We start from the raw sequence: 1,808 nt of genomic DNA, 5'->3' as shown, positions 1-1,808 counted from the left end.
AGCCCCCCTGCCACCCACCCACCCCAAATCCTGCCACATTCCTCCTCCAAGTCCCCTAGTACCAAGGTAGTGAGGTGGGGACTGTGGTGCTGCTGAGGGGGCTGCTTGGAGCTGGGTGGGGGGTGTTGTCCCCACAATATCCCACCAACTGCTGAGCTCAGTTGGGGAGGGGGGACATACCTGGTGGATCCAGCCTGATCCCGACCCCCTCCCCATGAATTTCAGCAACCCCTAGGTTTTGGGGTGCTGCTTCCCAGCTGAGCTGTCTCTGTTTGAGGAGGGGGTGTCTGTCTATGTGTGTGTGTGTTGCAGGCTCAGGGCTGCACCAGCCCCCCCCCAGCCCGGCTGCGGGGGGCGAGGAGGTGGTGAGGGGCCTGGCCGTGGAGAAGTTTGACATCGTGAAGAAATGGGGCATCAACACCTACAAGGTGAGATGGGCAGCTCCTTTTTGGGTGGGTGGGATGCTTCCTGGGTTCCTTGGGGATGCCAGACAGCCCGGAGGGCTCCCAGGGAGCATCCCACCCCCTCCCCCCCTCCCCAGTGCACCAAGCAGCTGCTGTCGGAGCGGTTCGGGCGAGGGTCTCGCACGGTGGACCTGGAGCTGGAGGCTCAGATCGAGCTGCTGAGAGAGACCAAACGTAAATATGAGAGTGTCCTGGCCCTGGGGAGGGCTCTGAGTGCCCACCTGCACAGCCTGCTCAGCACTCAGCACGCCCTGGGAGATGCCTTTGCTGACCTCAGCCAGAAATCCCCTGAGCTGCAGGTATTTTGGGGGGCTTTGCCCCACAACCAGTAACCCCCAGGGGATACTGGGGTTGAAGGGTGGGAGCTGTGGTGGGTGTGGGTTGAGCAGCTCCGCTCTGGGGAGGGTTGGGGGTGTTGAGGATGGAGAAGAGAAGGCTCCAGGGAGACCTTAGAGCAGCTTCCAGTGCCTGAAGGGGCTCCAGGAAAGCTGGGGAGGGGCTTGGGACAAGGGCAGGGAGGGATGGGAGCAGGGGGAAGGGTTTCCAGCTGGCAGAGGGAGCTGGAGCTGAGATGGGAGGGAGAAATTCTGGGCTGTGAGGGTGGTGAGAGCCTGGCCCAGGTTGCCCAGAGAAGCTGTGGCTGCCCCATCCCTGGGGGTGTTGAAGGGCAGGTTGGATGGAGCTTGGAGCAGCCTGGGCTGCTGGGAAGTGTCCCTGCCCATGGCAGGATCTGGATGATCTTTAAGGCCAGTTTGGGGTTCAGTGACTGGATGGATGGTTCCATCCCAGCCTTCCCCGTTCCATTTCCAGTCACAGCACTTCTGTGGTTCTGTCCCTGGGGGCTCCCCCCTCCCCAGCACCCACCAGGACCTCAGGAGGGGCTGGGACTGGAGGGGCTGGGAATCCTGGTGCTGGGCAAGGGACCTTGTCCCGGCACCACTGGGGGGGTCTCAGTGGGGCAGCCCCCCCACTGCAGCCCCGCCCCCCCAGGAGGAGTTCGGGTACAACGCGGAGACACAGAAGCTGCTCTGCAAGAACGGGGAGACCCTCCTGGGGGCCGTGAACTTCTTCGTATCCAGCATCAACACCTTGGTCAACAAGACCATGGAGGACACGCTGATGACTGTGAGGCAGTACGAGACAGCCAGGTGGGACAGGGGACATGGGGACAGGGACAGGAGGGGGTCAGGGGAACAGAGGATGGGGGCACAGTGGACAGTGAGACAGCAGGACATGGGGGACAGGAGAGGTGGAACGGGGATAGGGGACAGGAGCCAGGGAAGCTCATGCCCATCAGGTGATGAGTTTGTCTTGTGACCATCCAGGGTGACCTGGACAGGCTGG

The 1,808-nt window shown here is 62.4% G+C and overlaps 1 protein-coding gene across 1 annotated transcript; it reads left to right on the top strand.

Moving 5' to 3' along the window:
- Positions 1 to 312: 312 nt before the first annotated feature.
- On the top strand, positions 313 to 1,612 carry LOC104384793 (arfaptin-2-like; the record flags this gene model as incomplete). Its single annotated transcript, XM_010008220.1, has 3 exons — positions 313 to 428; positions 542 to 763; positions 1,455 to 1,612. Coding segments are annotated over 3 exons (496 nt in total), but the record flags the coding sequence as incomplete, so codon positions are not given.
- Between the last annotated feature and the right edge of the window lie 196 nt (positions 1,613 to 1,808).

Source organism: Chaetura pelagica, unplaced genomic scaffold (assembly GCF_000747805.2).
Source record: "Chaetura pelagica isolate M959 unplaced genomic scaffold, ChaPel_1.0 Scaffold2902, whole genome shotgun sequence".
In the NCBI taxonomy this organism is placed as follows: Eukaryota; Metazoa; Chordata; class Aves; order Apodiformes; family Apodidae; genus Chaetura; species Chaetura pelagica.
The sequence above is the reverse complement of the archived record's forward strand: the minus strand, read 5'-3'. Positions and strand labels throughout refer to the sequence as shown.